The following is a 19355-nucleotide window of genomic DNA, read 5'->3' on the forward strand; positions in this document are numbered from 1 at the left end:
CTCCCTTTCATAGATAGACTTCATACGCTGTCGATCAGTCAGAGCTTGACTGAAGAAAGCGATAGGACGGTGGTTTTGCATGAGAAACGGCGCCCACCCAAACCCCGAGGCGTCCGACTCCACCACAAACGGAAGTTCGAAGTCAGGCATCGCCAAGACCGGGACAGTAGTCATAGCTTGTTGGAGTGCTCGAAATGCCTCCGTTGCGGCGACGTTCCACACGAACTGCTCCTTCCGTAGCAGACAAGTAAGCGGTCTTGCAATGTTCCCGTAGTCCTTGACAAACTTGCGGTAGTAGCCCGTCAAACCCAAAAAGCCCTCAACTCTTTGACATTTTTAGGCTCCCTCCACTTAAGCATCGCTTTGACCTTCTCCCCATCCACTGCAACACCATCTCCAGATATAACATGGCCCAAGTACTCCACTTGCGAGCTCCCAAACTGACATTTCTTGAAGTTCGCATAAAGTTTTTGATCCTGCAGAACCTTCAGAACTATCTGTAAGTGTTCCTTGTGCTCTGCCACCCGTACGGCTGTAGACCAGGATATCGTCAAAGAAGACGAGGACAAACCGACGGAGGTAGGGACGAAATACTTGATTCATCAAAGCTTGGAACGTTGCTGGAGCGTTTGATAACCCGAAGGGCATCACGCGGAACTCGTAGTGACCGTCGTGAGTGCGGAAGCCGTTTTAGGGATGTCCTCCTGCTTCACAAGTATCTGGTGATATCCTGAACGCAAGTCCAATTTGGAGAACACCTGTGCGCCATGGAGTTCATCGAGCAACTGATCGATCATCGAAATCGGATACTTGTCAGGAACTGTCACCTTATTCAGTGCCCTGTAATCCACGCAAAAACGCCAGCTGCCATCCTTCTTCTTCACGAGGAGTACAGGACTGGAGAAGGGACTTCCACTCTCCTGTATGATACCCGTAGCGAGCATGGACGCAATCTGACGTTCAATTTCGGCCTTTTGTATATGGGGGTATCGAAAGGGCCGAACACTGACAGGTCGTGCTCCTTCCTCCAAAGTGATGCTGTGTTCTTTCCCGCGGGATGGTGGAAGTTCCGTAGGTTCTGCAAATACAGGAGCATACTGCTGCAATAACCCCTTCCACTCCTCCGGTAGAGCCATTGCGACGACCTCCTCAGCAGTTTGCAAACTGCCAAATTCCACCAGAACTCCCTCCCCTTCCGCCTCCACAATCTTCCAGAGGGATTTCAATGAAACTGCTTCAGAGTGTAAACTCAAGTCGCCTTTCAACTCGACCCACTTGCCAGCAACACAAATCTTCATCCACTGCTGTTGCCAGTTCACCCGCATCTCGCCTAGTGGGTCAAGCCATTGCACGCCTAAGATGATATCTGCAACTCCTAACTCCAAGGGAAGGAAGCTGGTAGTGAACTGACACGAAGGCAGGATCAACGTCACTCCATCCACAACACCTCTGCCTTGTACATTCACTCCCCCAGCTACCAGCACGCCATAGCTCCTCGTGGAGCTCAGAGGAAGCTTCAGTTCGGCAATCAGCTTTGAGGAGATGAAATTGTGTGTGGCTCCGCTATCGATGAGCACCACCACCTCCCGATTCTGAATGACTCCCCGAAGCTTCATTGTTCGTGGTGAAGAGATCCCCACCACTGAGTTGACTGATACCTCCGCTACCAAAGCTGCGACCCCCTCCACAGTTTCCTCCAGCTCGCATGGTTCATCCAACAGCTCCTCTTCGACACCATTAGGATGAAGCAGCATCACCGTCAACTGAGCTTGAGCACACGGATGGTTGGGGTGAAACTTCTCATCACATTTGAAACACAACCCCTGCGCCTTCCATCGCTCCACTTCCGTCGGAGTCAGACGACGAAACGGAGGCTTGAGGCGGCCATGATTTGTCGCAGCCCTAGCTCCGATTCCCCGCTGTGTCGCATTAGGAAATGTTGGTTGAGTTTTGGGCTTGGGTTGCGCGACAGTCTGGGCCTGCACACCGCTAATGGGCTTACTCGTGTGAGATGGCCCACTAGACATCTGCTTCGAAGGTTTGACCGGAGCTAACGCCTCCTCCGTCTCCCAGTCCTCCACCTTCAACGCAGCTCTCATCATGTGTTGTAAGCCCCGAGCATCCAGCATCTTCACCCCTTTACGAATCTTACCCAACAACCCATTCATGTAGGCGAACTCCAGCACCGACTCAGGAACTTCCGGCGCGTGAGAAGCCAGATTGATGAAATCTCTGTGATACTCACGAACCGTTCCTTCCTGAAGAATCTTCAACAGACGTTCGCCGGCGGAGACATCTTGAAGCGTCGAGTATTGAGTTAACACACGATGCTTAAGCTGTTCCCACGTACGAAAGGGGTTGCGAGTGCGTTCCCACCGGTACCACAACAGTGCATCACCGGAGAAACACAGCCGCACCAGTCGTAGCTTCTCGTCCTCCATAAACTCCCCCAACTCAAAGTATTCCTCCACCCGTAAGATCCATCCTTCAACCTCCGAACCGTCGAATGTTGGAATATCCACACGGCGGGACCACGACGGTTGACGCCAAGGCAGGGGATCGTCGTTAAGGTTGGATCCCTGACCCCGGTGGTTCCGGCTGAAATAACCGTCTTCACTCATCAGAAACGGCGTCGGAAACTTCGTCGGGCTCCGGTGAAGGATCTCATCATCAACTCTGCTCCCGATCGTTGGTTCAGAGACAAGGTCAACAGATTGATGTGCCTTTCCCTTCTCCAACTCTCGCAGCTTGACCTTCTCGGCTTCCTTCTCCTTCTGCTCAACCTCCCAACGACTGAACATGACAGCCAGTTGTTGCTGCATCACGTTCATCGTCTGCTCTATCGGCGCCAAACGAGAGATCTCCTGCTCCACCAGCGAGATCCGACTCATTTGTTGCTGCATCTGCTCGAGCGTAACCTCAGGATCCTTTTTCGGAGGCATGGTTCCCAGATTCGAAGGCTCTGATACCAAATGATACACTTTTGATGTATCGAACTTGTATAAGATCAGAGAATAAGAAAATAAAGAACTTTGTATTGATGAAAGCGAGTACAAGAGTTTTTCTTAGGAGTTTCTCACTCTCCTCTCGACTGATTTCACAATACAATCGATACCTCTCTCCTCTCTCTACTCTCTCTCTTTATACAAAAGTTGTTACGCTAAGGCTCGTGATCCCATGCTCTCCTGGTGACCAACGACGCACGTGATCCTGTCTGTGACTCAGCAACAGAGCCGTTATTCCCTTATTCCTTATCCATCTTCTAGAACCTGCCCTCAAGTACCAACGCTCTTTGGGCCAATGAACTCCACTCCCTCTCCTCACTTACGGGCCCTGCGAGAGTACTGATACAAGATCGGTGGATGTGTGGCCTCATACGTATCACTTTTCTTGTACTATGTTTCATAAAAAAATGTATTTTTTTTTTCAATGCAGGTCAAGGGGAACTGGGTGCCTAAGCAAAAAAAGATTTCCATGCTGATGGAAGATCTGCAGAAGATCAGGCAACAATTCTCGTTTGTTCAGCCTGTTCTGGTATCTGGAAACGAAGTTAAGTTTGCTTATAAACTCGCCAGGGAATCGATACTTCCTCGTGGAGCTGCTCGCCAAGCAAAAGTAGCTTGGAAAGAGGAGTGTCTCATCTGCTACAGCGAGTTCGATCTCGAGCGCATGTTTTCCGTTGGTAAATGCCGTCACCGCTTTTGCTTCCACTGCGTGAAGCAGCACGTGGAGGTGAAGCTGCTTCACGGAACGGTTCCAAACTGTCCTCACGATGGCTGCAAGTCCGAGATGGTTATGGATGCGTGTCGCAGGCTTTTGACTCCGAAACTGAGCGAAATGTGGAAGCAAAGGATTAAAGATAACGCGATACCTGTCGCGGAGAGAGTCTACTGCCCTTATCCTAGGTGTTCGGCTTTGATGTCCAAAACCAAGATAACTGAATCTGCCAAGAGCTTGCTCTCTGTGTACCCTGAGTCTGGAGTTAGGAGGTGCGTTGAATGTCGTGGACTCTTCTGTGTGGATTGTAAAGTCCAGTGGCATGGGAAGGTGTCATGCACCGAGTACAAGAAACTGCATCCTAATCCTCCAGCAGATGATGTGAAGCTAAACTCTCTCGCGAATAACAAAACGTGGTGTCAGTGTGACAAGTGCCAACACGTGATTGAACTTACACAGGGATGCAATCACATAACTTGCAGGTATCTCTCTATCTACTACTTGTTGCGTTTCAATTTTTTTTTTGTCTTCTTTAACCATATATATTAATGTCATATCTCATTTTGTATTGTCGTTAGATGTGGGTTTGAGTTTTGCTACAACTGTGGAGGAGAATGGAACAAGGAGACGGGGACTTGTGCTAAACACTGCCCCACCTTGGAGGAAGCATGCTTCACGCGTCAAGTCTGTGTGGGGACTAACAACTACTATGATTATGATGATGAAGAAGACTATGAAGAAGATTATGATTCAGATTACGACGTGGATGATGAAGATTCTGATTACGGCTTTGGTGACTTCCCATTTGGTTTTGGGCAGAAGAATATGAATGATGCTAATCCTGAAGATTCCTTTGATCCTTTCTCCGAACTGCCTCCTGGTAAATGTGCCCTTTCAAAAAAAATTTCTCTAAAGTCGAGTATTCTGAAATAACAATCTGTTGGAAAAATTCATGTAGGTGTGCCCCGTTCCCACCGGATGCTGGAGTACAAGGCTCTTCACCACATGCTTAACCCGGGTGTGGAGTTTGCAAGTGAGGACTGCCCATACTTTGGAAAGTATGGAAAGTACGCTACGTTTTATGACTCGGACGGCTATGAATACGATGATTACTCCAACCCTTTCCATCCTGACTACGACTGAGGTTTCTTTTCTACTTGCTTCATTAATGAGTTTGATGGGTTTGATGGATTATGATTGACTACAATAGTTCATAGGGTTAGATTGGTATGTGAGTTCATGTCTAACTGCACAACAAAGAATCCATAAATTCATAACTCACATTCTAGTAATATGAGTGTATATGATGTACTTGATTGTTAATAGTGGGGTTGAAATAGTCAATGAAGCTGACCTTGACTTAAATATAACGTCTATTATGCTTATTATTATATGAAGAAAATCATCCACCTCATATTACTTTTACTATGCATTATCTTAACGTCGGAGAATATCTCTCGCCTCCTCGTAATTCATACGGCAAAATAACTTTAGAAACGTTATCAGTCAGTCAACTTGAAAGTTCTAATGATTTGAATTTTTAGTTAACTTCCAAATCCGTTTTTAACTTATGAGAAATTTGGTTTTTTGCATCTTCACCGTCCTTTATCTTCTTTAGTGATCAGTCTATTGACATTTTCCTCTTACATAAATACAAAAGACCTCATCAGGTCCCTTCCTCTACACCTCTACTTTTCTTCTTGGAATTCATTTTTCTGTCTTGACTAAGACATGTTTTCAAAAGTCTTTAGTAAGAGAAACGTAATCTACCATACAGATTCCGAAGCAGTCGTAAGTTGACTTTTTATGTCATATTCAATGTGGGTCTACACTCTATACAGCTAGAGAGAGTAAAAGAGATACTAATTGCTAACCATTGGAGCAGATAAATGCAATAATTAAAAGAAAACAAAACAAAAGAAGCAAAACGATCTCTCTCAGTTTCATTACCAATGACTAAAGGATTGGTTCTGAGAATGGTCTTGATGATATGTTATTTTCTTCGCTCATCATTTCAACAAGAGCCACCGTTTGTCTACAACAACTTCGACCAAGCAGGCAACAATCTCCACCTCGACGGTGGTGCAAGAATCCTCCCACAACACGGTGGCGGCCCCCTGCAGCTCACAAACGCAACGCTTCGCCAGATGGGCCACGCTTTCCTCCAGCAACCGATCGATTACAAACCATCCGAACCAGTCTCCTTCTCCACGCATTTCGTCTGCGCACTTCTCCCAGCAGGCGAGACGAGCGGACACGGCATGGCGTTCGTCGTCTCTCATTCCACGGATTTCACCCACGCCGAGCCCACAAGGTTCTTCGGTATCTTCAACACGTCTTCGAACGGATCCACCTCCACGCGCGTGCTGGCGATAGAGCTCGATACTGCTCTAGCTCCGGAGCTGAAAGACATCAGTGATAACCACGTTGGGATCGATGTGAACAGCCCGGTGTCTAAACTCTCAGCCAACGCTTCTTATTTTTCGGACAGAGAAGGTAGAAACATAGACGTAAAGCTACTGAGTGGAGATCCTATTCAGGTTTGGGTTGATTACCAAGGAAACACACTCAACGTTACACTGGCACCTCTCAAAGTCCAGAAACCGAGCCGTCCTCTCTTGTCGTCGACATCCATCGATCTCACCGAGATTGTGCAAGGTAGAAGAATGTTCTTCGGGTTCTCCGGTGCAACCGGGTCGATCATGAGCTACCAGTACATACTCGGGTGGAGTTTCAGCAAAACCATGGCGTCCCTTCAAAGCATTGACATCTCAAAGCTTCCTAAAGTTCATCACCCTAGCAATAATAAACATCAGGCTCCATCGTTGGCCCTGGATGCTCTGCTTAGTTTAATAGCTTTCTTGGTTTTGGGGCTTCTCTTTGGAGCTTACATGTATAGGAGAAACTTGTACGCTGAAGTAAGAGAGGAGTGGGAGAAGGACTATGGTCCACTCAGATACTCCTACAAGTCTCTATACAAAGCAACGAAAGGGTTTAGTAAAAACGAGTTTCTTGGGAGAGGAGGTTTCGGCGAAGTCTACAGAGGAACACTCTCTAAAAGCAGAGAAGTGGCTGTGAAGAGAGTATCACACGACGGTGAGGAAGGTACGAAGCAGTTTGTAGCTGAGATTGTTTGCATGAGGAGCTTAAAACACCGGAGCTTGGTTCCGCTTCTTGGTTACTGCAGGAGGAAACGCGAGTTGCTGTTAGTCTCTGAGTACATGCCGAACGGTAGTCTTGATCATTACTTGTTTGATCATAGCAAAACGTCTCTTCCCTGGTGGAGAAGAGTTATGATTGTGAAAGACATCGCGTCGGCTCTTAGTTACTTACACACGGAAGCTGATCAAGTTGTTATACACAGAGACATCAAAGCTGCTAACGTTATGCTTGACGCCGAGCTCAACGGAAGGTTGGGAGATTTTGGTATGTCGAGGCTGTACGACAGAGGAGCTGATCCGACCACGACGGCTGCGGTGGGAACCGTCGGTTACATGGCGCCAGAGCTTATAACGATGGGACCATCCACCGGAACCGACGTGTATGCGTTTGGTGTTTTCTTGCTCGAAGTAGCTTGCGGGAGGAGGCCTGTGGAGTCCACCTTGTCTGCTGAGAAACGGTTTCTGATCACGTGGGTTTGTGATTGCTGGAGGAGGTCTTGTTTGGTTGACGCTAGAGATCCGAGGTTGGGAGAGTTCTCGGTTCAGGAAGTGGAGAGGGTTCTGAAACTCGGTTTGCTGTGTGCGAATCTTGCTCCCGAGGGGAGGCCGAGTATGGAACAGGTTGTGCAGTATGTGAATGGTAACATGGATTTGCCGGAGTTTTGGCCGCATTCTCCGGGGATTGGAGTTCTCACTCCAATGGCGGTTTCACAGATCCCTTCACTCTCACTGTCATCTTCCTCCGGCAACAACTCTATGTTTGTTACTCACTCGGTGGTCTATGGGAGGGGACGGTGAAAGTTTCTAGCAAAATTGCCCCTTCTTTGGTCTCTTAGTATTGACAATATACTCCATCAAGCTTGGCTGGTAAAAGGATTAAACAAAAAATGAATGGTCTTTCTTGTAAAATTTTGGCGGCTAAATATTTGTAAAGCAAGCTGATGTCACTCTTTTTATTCAAAGGCATGAACCAATCATAGATCTTCAAAGCTTGAACTTTGTCTGAGATACTTTTTTTTATCAGTTGTTGTTCCTTACTTGGGAATGAGTCAACAAATTTGTCTGTTGTTCTGCAATGATATGGTTATGATATATTTTTTATGTCGGAGAATTGGCAATCATCAAAGACACAACAGTTTAACTTTTATGCTAGATTACTGGTCTGTAATGTATTACTGCATAACAGAAATCATAGGAGTGGATGTTAGAAATAGCTTTGGAACATTAGGGTAGATGGTAGAGATTACCGTGAAGTGTGTGGATGTGATATTCTTGATTAGCTAACAGTGGGATTGAAATAGTCGTTGTTCAATGACAATGAAGTTGACCTTGTCCTAAACATTAACTTATACATTGTTTGCATCTTCACTGTCATTCCTTTCTTCTTAACTGATCAAAATTATTTGACAATTTCCTCTTTGAATATTAATATAAAAGACCCATCAAGCCAATTATTTTTCTCATGGATGTCATTTTGCTGTCCCCACTACCAATAGGACAGGTATTCGAAAGTCTTGCTAAGGGAAGAGTGATTTATCATAAATATTCCAGTGCAATCGTTAATGGGTTGACTTTGATACCATATTGAATGGGTCTACAACCAACCAGAGACCAAAGAGAAAAGTGGTAATCATTGGAGCAGAGAAGGGAAACTAAAAAAAAACAAAACAAAAGAAACAGGATAACTCTCTGAGTTTCATTACCAATGACCCGAGGATTGGTTCTGGGAATCATCTGGATGATGTGCTGTCTTTGCCCATCATATCAACAAGAGCTGCCGTTTGTCTTCCACAGCTTCGGCTATGATAGTTATCTTCACCTTGACGGTGGTGCAACGATCCTTCCACGCAGTGGTGTCCTGCAACTGACAAGTGAAAATACCCTCCAGGCGGGTCATGCTTATCTTAAGCAGCCGATTGATTTCAATTCATCTGAACCAGTCTCCTTCTCGACACAATTTGTGTGTGCGCTGGTCCCTGCAGGTGATCCTAGTGGCCATGGCTTGGCGTTTTTTGTGTCTCATTCCACTGATTTTAAAGACGCGGAAGCAACTCGATTCTTCGGGCTTTTCAACCCAAATGGATCTTCTTCCACTCGTGTTCTTGCTGTTGAGCTTGATATATCTAAAGCTCTAGATTTGTTGGACATCAGTGATAATCACGTTGGGATCGATGTGAATAGCGCGGTGTCCAAACTATCAGCCAACGCTTCTTATTTTTCAGACAAGGAAGGTAGAAACAAAGACATAAAACTCTTGAGTGGAGATCCTATTCAGGTTTGGATTGATTACCAAGGAACAACACTCAATGTTACACTGGCCCCTCATAAAACCAAGAAACCAAGCCGACCTCTTTTGTCATCCACATCCATCAATCTTACCGAGATTGTCCAGGGTAGAAGAATGTTTTTCGGCTTTTCAGGTGCAACGGGGGCAATCATGACCAACCACTACATACTCGGGTGGAGTTTTAGCAAAAGCCTGGCGTCGCTGCCCAACATTGACTCCTCAAGACTTTCCAAAGTTCCTTCTACAAGCACTAGAAACAGGCTTACGTCTCTGGTGCTTGATGCTCTGCTTGGTTTAATAGCTTTCTTAGTTTTGGGGTTCCTTACTGGAGTTTGTTTGTATAGGAGAAACTTGTACGCCGAAGTAAGAGAGGAATGGGAAAAGGAATACGGTCCACTCAGATACTCGTACAAATCTCTATACAAAGCGTAAGAATGAGTTTCTTGGGAGAGGAGGTTTCGGTGAAGTCTACAAAGGAACACTCCCTGGGAGCGGAGAAGTGGCTGTGAAGAGAGTATCACACGACAGTGAGGCAGGCATGAAGCAATTTGTCGCTGAGATCGTGTGCATGAGGAGTTCAAAACACCGGAGCTTGGTTCCACTTCTTGGTTATTGCAGGAGAAAAAAGGAGTTGTTGCTGGTCTCAGAGTACATGCCAAATGGTAGTCTTGACCATTACTTATTTGATCATAATGGATCGTCTCTTCCATGGTGGAGAAGACTTGTGATTCTCAAAGACGTTGCGTCTGCTCTTAGTTACTTACATACAGAAGCTGACCAAGTTGTTATACACAGAGATATCAAAGCTGCTAACGTGATGTTGGACGCGGATTTCAACGGAAGGTTGGGAGATTTTGGTATGTCCAGGTTGTATGACAGAGGAGCTGATCCAACCACAACTGCTGCAGTGGGAACTATTGGTTACATGGCACCTGAGCTTACAACAATGGGGCCTTCCACTGGAACTGACGTATACGCGTTTGGTGTTTTCTTGCTTGAAGTAACTTGTGGGAGAAGGCCCGTGGACCCTAGCTTGTCTGCTTCAAAACGTTTACTGATCAAGTGGGTTTGTGATTGCTGGAGAAGGTCTTCTTTGGTTGATGCCAAAGATCCAAGATTGACAGAATTCTCCTCCCAGGAAGTCGAGAGGGTTCTCAAACTCGGTTTGCTTTGTGCAAACCGTACCCCAGAAGCAAGGCCGACCATGGAACAAGTTGTCCAGTATATAAACGGAAACATAGCTTTGCCAGAGTTTTGGCCACATTCTCCAGGAATTGGAGTTCTCTCTCCAGTGGCGCATTCACCAGCACCACCAATGATCCCTTCACTATCGTTGTCATCTTCCCCCTCCAACAACTCTATGTTTGTTACTCACTCAATACTCTATGGGAGTGGACGATGAAAGTTTCTAACAAACTTGCCTCTTCTCTGGTCTCTTAGTCTTGAATGCTCTTCAACCATTCCCACTTGATTTGTTATGCTTAAACCATGTCCATTCTTCCCTATTCCCCAGCAAGCTTGACTCAAAACGGATAAAACATGAATGACCTTTTGTGTAAATGTTTTGCGGTTACAAACAAACCCTTGTGTATATGTTGTCACCCTTTATTCAAGGAATTACAGATTTTCAGAGCTTGAACTTAGTGTGAGATACTTTCATCAGTTTTTGTTCCGTACATGGGAATAAGTCAACCAATTTGTCTGTTGTTAACTGATAAATAATATGGTTATGACATTTTATGTCGGAGAATTGACAAACACCAAAGACACAACAGTTTAGTCTTTAAATGTGATCTGAATGCTGATGAAACAGAGTTCTTTGGGATTTTCAACATCTCGGCACAGTGCTTCGTACTCTTCTTGGTTTTACCAGTAATCATTGAGGTAACAGACGCATGATAGAAGGTTCTTCCTGGCGGTAAAGACTTCATTCTTTTTGATATTGCTTCGGCTCTTCGTTGTGCACAGAGGAGCCTACCAAGATGTGTTATACGCCGATATTTCAAGGCTTCTCATGTTTAAAGATCACGTTAATAAGTTCACTTATGGTTAGGTGTTTCAATCACATGGAAAACATAACAACTGCAGCCTCTGCTGAGCAACCTACATGCATGCTTTGGTGCCTTTTTTTTTTGCTAGAAGTTACCTTTGGGAAGAGACATGTGGATGGCATGGCAGTCGATAGGCAGAGGATTTTAAAATGTTGCAAAATTATCAGCTTAGGAAGTCGAGATGTCTGAGAAACTTAGGGGTTTTCTGTACCCCAGAACGTCCAGAACTAAGAGCATCCATGGTAGAAGTGGTACATTTCTTGAAGTTGCATTATTCCTGCTATTCTGGGATCACTTCCTGTTCCCTGCTGATTATTGGATTTTTCTCGTTAGCGGTTATCTAGAAAATGTTGAAATCTACACAAGATGCAGGTATCTGACCACTAATCTTGCGCATGATATTCACTTTACATTAATGCAGTTCACCAATAAACCCTTTCCTGCTGCCACACAAAAAGTTGCTTACGTGGGTAGTTAGTAAATAATCCTATATATGTACTATTATATTAGACCTTTGTGGAATATAGGTTGTGCCGTGTAAAAGAATTCTATCTAATCGTATACAGCTCTTACTGTGGCTACTAGTACTACTATGATATTTACCAAACGATGAAAGAAAATGTAATTTATGGATTCTGAATAGCAGAAGAAGAGGTTTATGCTCTAGTGGTTGAATCTCAGCTTTCTTGATTTGATTTGTTGTTCATATGAGGATGTGTTCTCTTGCACCTAACCTACCTACAGGGCTAAATTAAGAAATCACAAAGATTACAGGCTGACAAGGTAGGACCTAACTCTAGTGTCTACTTTCGATCACTTGTGATAACCATCATTTAAAGAACAATCCTAGTTGTCATAATCATTCCAGGCTTTTTTTTCCTAGGCTTCTTAACTTCGATCTGGCTCATAATTAAATTGAAATACTATCATACAACAACATGGTTTTCTCGTGTTCATGCTCAAAAACCCACTTTTTCTTTCAAACTTCTATTTTCTGCAGACGAGAATTATGTGATCCATGTTTTTCCAAGCAATAAGGATTGCAACAAGTGATTAAACAACCATAAAAATGACAATTTGAAAAGGAAGAAAAGAGGTATAAAAAAGATGACGACGACTGAATTTTTTTACTTAATTCTGAGTTTAAGTGACCTGAAAATATATCAGATTCAAAATTATTGTAAATCTGGTCGAAATTGGAATTGGTTTATTCGTCAGTAAGTCTGCCACAACAAAAATTTAAAAGTCTGTCACTTCATAAACAAAAAGTCTGCCAACAATTTTAAGTCGGTTATATAAATCTGCCGTAAGAAAATTAGTCGAACATAAGTAAATAAATCGGTCCATAAGAAAATAAGTTGACCACATAAATCTGCCATTTATAACAAATCGGCTATATCATTCGACAGATTTATGCTTAAAAATCTATTTTCTAAACAAATCGAACAATTAAGTCTACCGTGTGAACAAATCTGACGTTTTTAAAAAAGTCTGACACCACTGCAACGATAGATTTATTTTTTTACACAGATTTTACAAATAGATTTATTATTCGGCAGATTTTTTTTTTTGAAAATAAATCTGTTGTCGATCAAATAACAAGGATATTTTGGTAATATTTTTTTTTTGTTATAACAGTATACAAGGACAATTTTGACCAGAAAAATATTCTAATAATTTTCAAAAATTATGAGTCATTCTAGTAATAATACATTAAATTTGTGTTATTCTAGCAAACTTCCCTTAAAATACGGTGTTTTATTTGTCTGCTTCCTTAGAAGAAGACTAGAAACAGGAGACGAATCCAATGAAAGTTGGTGCACGATGCTATCCCTACACATATTATTTAATTTATAAGCGTCTGTTACACGCATTATATTATTTATTTTTGTTTCAGGGTACCCCATGTAGCCGTTGCGTTGTCTATTTAGATTGAAGCTGATATCATATAAGTTAAAGTATTGAGAATTATTGTCTCAAATAGAATAATTCGAAAACCACGTTAAGATTTATTTAATATCATCATCGTGCTTTTGTAAAGCCAAAAAAAATGTTGATTCCTTCCTTTGGTTAAATAAACAATATTAGAAAGCTAAATAGGCTTTGGATCACTGGAAAAGAAGCATACATCCTTTTTTTCTGTTCACTTTTTCTCTACAGCTTGCAGATGTTATGAGATGAGATGCATCACTATCTACACATCAGATCCAGACTCTCTGTTTCATCATCTTCAATGGCTCGTGGGCAGTTGCTTCAGCAGATCCTAATAATCACTTCTCTCCATCTGATATCTTTATCAACCCAACAAGAGACAAACTTTGTCTACTCAAACTTCACCTCCCAAGAAAATCTTTACCTAGATGCATCCGCAAAAGTACTACTCCCCAGTGGATTACTCCAGCTCACAAACAATTCAGACTATCAAATGGGCCGAGCTTTCCACAAGAAACCGATTGATCAGTCGATCACTTCCTCTTTTTCAACTCACTTCGTGTGTGCTCTGGCGCCTAAGCCAGGCGTCGAAGGAGGCCACGGTCTTACCTTTTTAGTATCTTCCTCTCTCGATTTCTCGTTTGCACAGGCAACAAGATACTTAGGGGCTTTCAACGCATCAACGTCTAACGTTCTTGCTGTCGAGCTCGACACTATATGGAACCCAGAGTTCAACGATATCAAAACCAGCGACGGTCACGTTGGTATCGACGTGAAAAGTCCTATATCTATCGCGGTAGCTCCATCATCTTACTATTCAGACACGAGAGGGAAGAACGTGAGCGTGAACTTATTGTCCGGGAACCCTATACAGGTGTGGGTGGACTACGAAGACTCTGTTCTCAATGTTTCGCTGGCACCTATCGAAGCCAAGAAGCCGAGTCGCCCTCTCTTGTCGCAACGGATCAACTTTTCAGATATTTTTCCTGATAATAGATCGGAACTGTTCGTTGGATTCTCTGCTGCAACGGGGAACGCTGTGAGCGATCACTATATTCTTTGGTGGAGTTTCACCACAAGCAAAGGAGGAGGAGGAGGATCACAACTTGACATCTCGAAGCTTCCTCGAGTTCCTCATCCGAAACCTCTTCCCACGGTTCGTCCTAAGGCTCCGCGTAAGAAGCTACCTCGGTGGATTATCGGCCTGGTTGCTTTTCTTGCTGTTGTGACGTTGGCTGTTCTCGCGGGAGTTTGTTTCCACCGGAGGAAGAAGTTTTTGGAAGTTTCCGAAACGTGGGAGAAGGAGTTCGATGCGCATAGGTTCTCTTACAAGTCCTTGTACAGAGCGACGAAAGGGTTTAGTAAAGATGAGTTTCTAGGGAAAGGAGGGTTCGGTGAAGTCTACAGAGGGAGCCTTCCTCAAGGAAGACAGATAGCGGTGAAGAGAGTTTTCCACAACGGTGATGAAGGTGTGAAGCAGTTCGTGGCTGAGGTGGTGAGCATGAGATGTCTGAAACATCGGAATCTTGTTCCGCTTTTCGGTTACTGCAGGAGAAAGCGTGAGCTTCTTTTGGTCTCTGAGTACATGTCTAACGGTAGTCTCGACGAGCATTTGTTTGATGAGGCGAAACGTATTCTTTCTTGGAAAGAAAGGCTTGTGGTTGTCAAGGGAATAGCGTCTGCTCTCTGGTACTTGCATACAGGTGCCGACCAGGTTGTTCTGCACCGAGATGTCAAAGCTTCCAACATCATGCTGGACGAGGAGTTCAACGGTAGGTTAGGGGATTTCGGGATGGCTAGGTTTCATGAACACGGAGGGAGCGCAGCCACGACGGCTGCGGTGGGGACCGTTGGTTACATGGCGCCTGAGCTGATCACGATGGGAGCTTCCACCGGAACCGATGTTTACGCATTTGGTGTTTTCGTGCTCGAAGTAACATGCGGGAGGAGACCTGTGGAGCCGCAGCTGGAAGGTGAGAAACGGCATATGATCAAATGGGTGTGTGAGTGCTGGAAGAAGGATGCTCTGCTTGATGCTGTCGACCAAAGACTGGGAGATGAGTTCTCACCGGAGGAAGTGGAGATGGTTATGAAACTCGGTTTGCTGTGTTCGAATATCGTGCCGGAGTCTAGGCCTACGATGGAACAAGTGGTCTTATACCTAAACGAGAACATGCCTTTGCCAGAGTTCTCACCTTATACTTTGGGGATAGGCACATTTGCTCCGGTTCTGGTTGATGCGGCTTCCCTTGTTGTCTCATCCGCTTCGTGGAGTTGGTCGGCTTCCTCTTCGACCAACCACTCGCCTTACGCTTATCAGGCAAGGGATCAGCCATGGGGACAGACGATAGAGACTAAGGACTCTCTTCATATAGTTTTAGAACCTGAGAAGCCTAAGACTCAGACTCTCTCATCTGCTGTCAAAGCTGTGACATTGCCTGCAGAAGATCTCGAGTCCAATCTTTCCAGCATCAGCAGTCAGAGGTAATCCATGATGTACATTCATTATCACCCAAACAGATCTTAGTAGCTCTCAAGATTGTTTTTTAGTAATCTGTCTCACCTGTCCCAATATAATCAGTTTGTCTCTCTTTGTAAATGTTTACCGTATACATGTTTCCTCTCTCTGTTACCAAACACGGAAACGAGATTACTCCTCAGGCTATTGTTCCTCAATATATATATGCATTGGTCAGATACTAAATGACTCTCTGTTAGAACGCTGTTTTGGTTTATAAGTTGTAACTGTGTGCTTATGTTGTAGTAATGAATTATTGAGATGTTTTGGTTTATATATGTTGTATGCTGTATATGTATGGCTAATGGAAACTTATAAAAAAAATGTATGGCTGTTGGAAAGCTTCTAAATGCTTAGAATTTGCATGTATTTGAGAACGTGCTAAGCACATGAGAGTGACTATTGGATAATAGTCATCAAGTAGTCATAGATCCCTTACATTCATACATGTGACAAGTATTATGCCAGGAGATTATGCCAGCCGTTGTTTTATTGTGTACTATATAGTTTACATTAAGAATGATGGTTGTAGATATAGATAGATGTTTCTTAACTAAACTTATTCGATCCCAATACACAAACAAACAAACCTGTTTCTGGGTACACCACATGCAGCACTGCATAGTTTCAACTTGGGGTCATTTGTGTTATAATATTGTTAAGCTTTTACTTAATGTTTATATGCTTATTTTGTTACCCTTAGGGGTTGTATAAATTTCAATGAAAGATTTCCAGATCCAAAAACATAATATTATTTCTTTGCTGTCACTGACTTGTATTTCATTTCAAGATTCATCTCTTAATTTGCCATTATTGACTTGGACTTAACTATTCACATATCAGTTTAAACGTGACTAATGTGTGAAAAAAGTAATATTGGTTTCTTCTTTTGTCAACATCCATTTACAATACTATTCTGGCTTCATGGAGTTTGATCTAGTATTTTAGTTAGAATAGATCATGTGAAAGAAATACATTAATATTATCCAACAAATCTACAAGTATATATAATCAAAGAATATTGAATGCAAAATCAAGGTCAAACATTATAAACTAGGAGGAATAAACAAGCAAGTAAACAAGATAGGTGATAAGTCTGATTTAAAGTCTTCCTAGCATTTTCATGTATTGATATATACAAACAAAGAAACATGAATGTGGCAGATGATAAATATTTTATTAGTTTGTTTTACTCTTTTTGTTTTTCGAACATTATTGTATTAATTATTTTGCAGATAATAAAAACTTTGGTTGGTCGGCCTAAACTTAATGCTTTTAATAAGATAGATTGGCTTCATTCTCTAGACCATATGTCTAATGTCATTTGAGTTAGACATTGTTAGAACCAGACAAGAGACCATACATTTATTAATGAACAACATGACATAAAATAAAGGTTGAAGGTAACTGTCATGGTTACATTTCATTTGGTAAATTTTCAACTCAGAAGATGCCCATGTGAAATGCATTTCCTAAAGATAATTGGCCTTGAATTCATGTCTTAAAAAATATAAACCAAACTACTCTTCTCTTTAATTCATCAGCAATTAATGGCTATTCAAAGATTGCATCTGATCTTGGTGATTTTCTTTAATCACCTGATTTTCTTGTCAAGTCAACAAGAAGCAGCAGGTTTCATCTACAATGGCTTTCTCAAAGCTCAACCTGATCTTCATCTAGATGGATCTGCAAAAATCCTCTCTCCAGATGGATTGCTGCAGCTGACCAACGCCTCAACACAGCAAATGGGTCATGCTTTCATCAAGCAGCCATTTGATTCATCTGAGAAGAACTTTTCATTCTCAACTCATTTTGTGTGCGCACTTGTGCCTAAACCAGGAGCTGAAGGTGGCCATGGAATCGCCTTTGTTCTGTCTTCCTCCTTAGATTTCACAAATGCAGATCCAACACAGTACTTGGGTCTTTCCAACATCTCAACAAACGGATCTCCATCTTATCAGCTTCTAGCTGTTGAGCTTGATACTGCTAAAAGCGCAGAGTTTGATGATATAGACAAGAATCATGTCGGTATAGACATCAACAGCCTCAGGTCTATAGAGTCAGCTTCAGCTTCTTACTATTCAAACACCAAAGGGAAGAATCAAAGCATGAAGCTCTTAAGTGGAGAGCCTTTACAGGTGTGGGTGGATTATGAAAGAACTTTACTCAATGTCACAGTTGCTCCTCTAAGAATCCAGAAGCCAGACCATCCTCTCTTGTCAAGATCCATCAATCTTACTCAAATCTTCCCGGATCAAAAACTGTTTTTTGGATTCTCTGCAGCAACAGGGTCGCTGGTTAGTTACCAATATATCTTGGGGTGGAGTTTCAGCAGAAGCAAAGAGTTGTTGCAGAGACTGAACTTGTCAAAACTTCCTCAGATTCCTCATCCAAGAGCCAAACAGAAGCAAACATCTCCCCTGCTTGTTGTTTTGTCTGTGTTACTATCACTCATAGTGTTGGCTATTCTTGGAGGGGTTCACTTACACAGGAGAAAGAAGTATGCAGAAGTCAGAGAAGCATGGGAAAAAGACTATGGTCCACACCGGTTTTCATATAAATCTCTATACAAAGCAACCAGAGGTTTTGACCAAGACGGTCGTTTAGGGAAAGGAGGTTTTGGAGAAGTCTACAGAGGGAACCTGCCTCACATTGGAGATATAGCGGTGAAGAGAGTGTGCCACAATGGGAAGCAAGGGATGAAACAGTTTGTAGCTGAAGTAGTGACTATGGGAAGTTTAAAGCACAGAAACTTGGTTCCTCTTCTTGGATACTGCAGAAGGAAAGGAGAGCTTCTTCTGGTCTCTGAGTATATGTCTAATGGAAGTCTTGATAGATACTTGTTCCACAGAGATAAACCATCTCTCTCATGGCCACAAAGGTTTGTGATTCTGAAGGATATTGCCTCTGCTCTCAGCTACCTGCACACGGGAGCTAACCAGGTTGTGTTACACAGAGATATAAAAGCTTCTAACGTCATGTTGGATTCTGATTTCAATGGACGGTTAGGAGACTTTGGAATGGCTAGGTTTGAAGATTACGGAGATAGCTTGCCCGCCACGGCTGCTATAGGAACAATGGGGTACATGGCACCTGAGCTAACACTAATGGGAACTTCTACAAGAACAGATGTTTATGCATTTGGTGCTTTCATGCTTGAAGTAACATGTGGAAGGAGACCATTGGATAACAAGATTCCAGCTGAGAAAAGGCATTTGATCAAATGGGTTTGTGACTGCTGGAGAAGTGGTTCTCTGCTTGATGCTGTAGATATAAGATTAGGACATGAATACTCAGAAGAGGAAATATATATGGTTTTGAAACTAGGGCTGCTCTGCACAAACGTTGCTGCTGAATCAAGACCAACCATGGAACAGGTGGTACAGTACATAAACAAGAATCTCCCATTGCCCAACTTCTCACCAGATTCTCCAGGGATTGGAGTTTATATTCCGGTTTTGCTGGGCGCGGCGTCCACTTCAAGAAGCTCTTTAGAACCATCGGCATCTCCTCCTTCACCTCATAACTCTATGTTTGTTACTCACACAATCACATACGGAGATGGAAGGTGAAGAATTTAATATCTTTCTTACTATTTTCAGACAAATACAGTGTAATCAGTGTGTGTATATCAGTTTTGGCTACTTTCTCGATTTGTTGATAAAAATTGGATGTGAAACTGTGATTGA

General features: G+C 43.1%; 5 protein-coding genes and 1 pseudogene across 5 annotated transcripts; 5 read left to right on the plus strand and 1 right to left on the minus strand.

Annotated features, from left to right (window-relative positions):
• Positions 1-647: 647 nt before the first annotated feature.
• LOC130502194 (uncharacterized) lies at positions 648-2942 on the minus strand. Its single transcript, XM_056996933.1, has one exon. The coding sequence runs from the start codon at positions 2940-2942 to the stop codon at positions 648-650; it is 2295 nt and encodes a 764-aa protein (XP_056852913.1).
• A 472-nt stretch (positions 2943-3414) lies between these two features.
• On the plus strand, positions 3415-4968 carry LOC130502193 (E3 ubiquitin-protein ligase RSL1-like). Its single transcript, XM_056996932.1, has 3 exons — positions 3415-4199; positions 4296-4597; positions 4676-4968. The coding sequence occupies exons 1-3, from the start codon at positions 3430-3432 to the stop codon at positions 4858-4860; spliced, it is 1257 nt and encodes a 418-aa protein (XP_056852912.1). The 5' UTR covers positions 3415-3429; the 3' UTR covers positions 4861-4968.
• Positions 4969-5601: 633 nt separating this feature from the next.
• On the plus strand, positions 5602-7989 carry LOC108844191 (L-type lectin-domain containing receptor kinase I.7-like). The gene has a single exon (XM_018617413.2). It carries the CDS (start codon positions 5670-5672, stop codon positions 7674-7676), a length of 2007 nt encoding a protein of 668 aa, XP_018472915.1. The 5' UTR covers positions 5602-5669; the 3' UTR covers positions 7677-7989.
• Positions 7990-8487: 498 nt separating this feature from the next.
• LOC108847121 (L-type lectin-domain containing receptor kinase I.7-like) lies at positions 8488-10804 on the plus strand (annotated as a pseudogene).
• A 2395-nt stretch (positions 10805-13199) lies between these two features.
• Positions 13200-15944, plus strand: LOC108844187 (L-type lectin-domain containing receptor kinase I.9). The gene has a single exon (XM_018617407.2). The coding sequence runs from the start codon at positions 13399-13401 to the stop codon at positions 15634-15636; it is 2238 nt and encodes a 745-aa protein (XP_018472909.1). The 5' UTR covers positions 13200-13398; the 3' UTR covers positions 15637-15944.
• Positions 15945-17059: 1115 nt separating this feature from the next.
• Positions 17060-19317, plus strand: LOC108844455 (putative L-type lectin-domain containing receptor kinase I.11). The gene has a single exon (XM_018617714.2). The coding sequence runs from the start codon at positions 17217-17219 to the stop codon at positions 19236-19238; it is 2022 nt and encodes a 673-aa protein (XP_018473216.2). The 5' UTR covers positions 17060-17216; the 3' UTR covers positions 19239-19317.
• The last annotated feature ends 38 nt before the right edge of the window (positions 19318-19355 follow it).

The sequence above is a fragment of the Raphanus sativus genome, unplaced genomic scaffold, assembly GCF_000801105.2.
Source record: "Raphanus sativus cultivar WK10039 unplaced genomic scaffold, ASM80110v3 Scaffold0433, whole genome shotgun sequence".
NCBI classification, from domain to species: Eukaryota; Viridiplantae; Streptophyta; class Magnoliopsida; order Brassicales; family Brassicaceae; genus Raphanus; species Raphanus sativus.